Source organism: Tupaia chinensis, unplaced genomic scaffold (genome assembly GCF_000334495.1).
Source record: "Tupaia chinensis unplaced genomic scaffold, TupChi_1.0 Scaffold146386_1, whole genome shotgun sequence".
Taxonomy (NCBI): domain Eukaryota; kingdom Metazoa; phylum Chordata; class Mammalia; order Scandentia; family Tupaiidae; genus Tupaia; species Tupaia belangeri.
The window spans coordinates 2,449,335-2,451,187 of record NW_006206241.1 but is presented as its reverse complement, the minus strand read 5'-3'; the positions used below and the strand labels follow the sequence as shown (position 1 = coordinate 2,451,187).

Below are 1,853 nucleotides of genomic sequence, written 5' to 3'. Positions count from 1 at the left end.
GAAATCAAAACCTCCCTCGAAAGTATTAAAAGTAGATTCGATCATGCAGAACATTGAATCTCAAATGTAGAAGACCAAACCTCTGACCTAGAAAGAAGTATCAAAAAGACTGAGACCAACCAAGAAAAATGAGGATAATACATGAGAAAAACTAGATACCATCAAGCACCCAAACATCTGAATAATTTGTATCCCAGAAGGTGAAGAAACTAATAAGGGCATTGATAATCTATTCCACGAAATCTTGAAAGAAAACTTTCCAAATCTAGATAGGCATTCAAATATCCAGACCCAAGAAACACAAAGACCTCTAATAGAATCAACCCAAGAAGATCTTCTCCAAGGCATATCATAACCAGATTGGTCAAAACCACAGACAAAGACAAGATACTAAAATTGGCAAGAGAGAAATGTCAGATTACTTATAAAGGTTATCCCAGCAGGCTAACATCAGACTTCTCATCAGGAACAATGTGAGCAAGTAAAGAATGGAAAATATATTCAAAGTGTTAAGTGAAAAACAGTTTAAACCAAGAATACTATACCCGACAAGATTATCCTTCATATGGGAAGTAAAGATAAAAACATCGTCAGGTAAACAAAACCTGAAAGAATTTATCAACAACAGACGAGCTCTTTAAGAAGTTCTGAAAGTGCTTAACTAGGAAAACTCAAGACACACATACAGAAATAAGAGAACAAAAAGCAACCAAGAAAATTACCAACTTAATGATAGGGACAAGAAATATCAATAATAATATTGACCGTTAACTTTCTGGATTTAAATGGAAAGATCAGACCACAGTAACACTATAGAAGAGATTAATTACATAAGACTGACGAGGTGAAATAGAATTTTATGACTTTGAGTAAAACATTACTTTTTTTTTTTTTTTCGGATATCAGAAGATTTATTGATAACTGTGATTAAGGAAGGGGCAGCACAATATGAACCCTCACGAGTGCAAAGCTCTCCACTTGTCTAGGGGACCATGATTGGGGATGTATTTGACACCACAGCCATTGGGGATGAGGCGCTTCTCAGCCACCATATCTTCAAATTCATCAGCATTAAACTTGGTAAAGCCCCACTTCTTTGAGATATGGATCTTCTGTCGACCAGGGAACTTGAACTTGGCCCTGTGGAGGGCCTCAATCACATGCTCCTTGTTCTGCAGCTTGGTGCGGATGGACATAATAACCTGGCTAATGTGGACCCTGGCTATTGTCTGGAGCCTGTCAGCTCCAGCACAGGACAACATCTTGTTGATGCGGATGACGTGGAAAGGGTGGAGCCGCACTCGGATATGAAAGCCATCTTTGCCACAACTTTTCACCATGTACTTGTTTGCACAAATACGGGCAGCCTCCAAGGCCTCCGACGAGAGCTGCTCATATTCATCTGACACCATGTGGCCACAGAGTGGGAATTCATCCACTTTTGCCTTCTTCCACCCCAGGTCAAAGATGCGGATCTTGGCATCTGGGACCCCTCGGCAGAAGCGCGACTTTGGGTACGGCTTGTTCTTACAGTACTGGTAACACCGGGCGGGGCGGCGGCCCATGGCTGACACCAAGATCTTCGGTGGCACGCCAGAGGCAAAGAGAACATTACTTTTTTTTTTACTAAGCTTTGTTTTCCCAATTTAAGGATTTTGCTTTCTTTTGAGCTATTGATAGGTTCAGCAAATTGTTAAAATAATTTTTCTTGGTGGTTTGTTTCTTTAAATGGAAACAAACTTTTTTCTCTTCCTGACCCCTTTGAAATTGGAAAATATTTGGGAGTATTCTAATTTTGTAGCAGAATGGTTATTTGCATAACTGTAATAATATCTGTTGACACTATGGAACAA

General features: G+C 39.7%; 1 protein-coding gene across 1 annotated transcript; it reads right to left on the bottom strand.

The window, feature by feature from the left end:
- Positions 1-897: 897 nt before the first annotated feature.
- On the bottom strand, positions 898-1,603 carry LOC102497425 (60S ribosomal protein L10). Its single transcript, XM_014584326.2, has one exon. The coding sequence runs from the start codon at positions 1,563-1,565 to the stop codon at positions 957-959; it is 609 nt and encodes a 202-aa protein (XP_014439812.1). The 5' UTR covers positions 1,566-1,603; the 3' UTR covers positions 898-956.
- Positions 1,604-1,853: the final 250 nt, after the last annotated feature.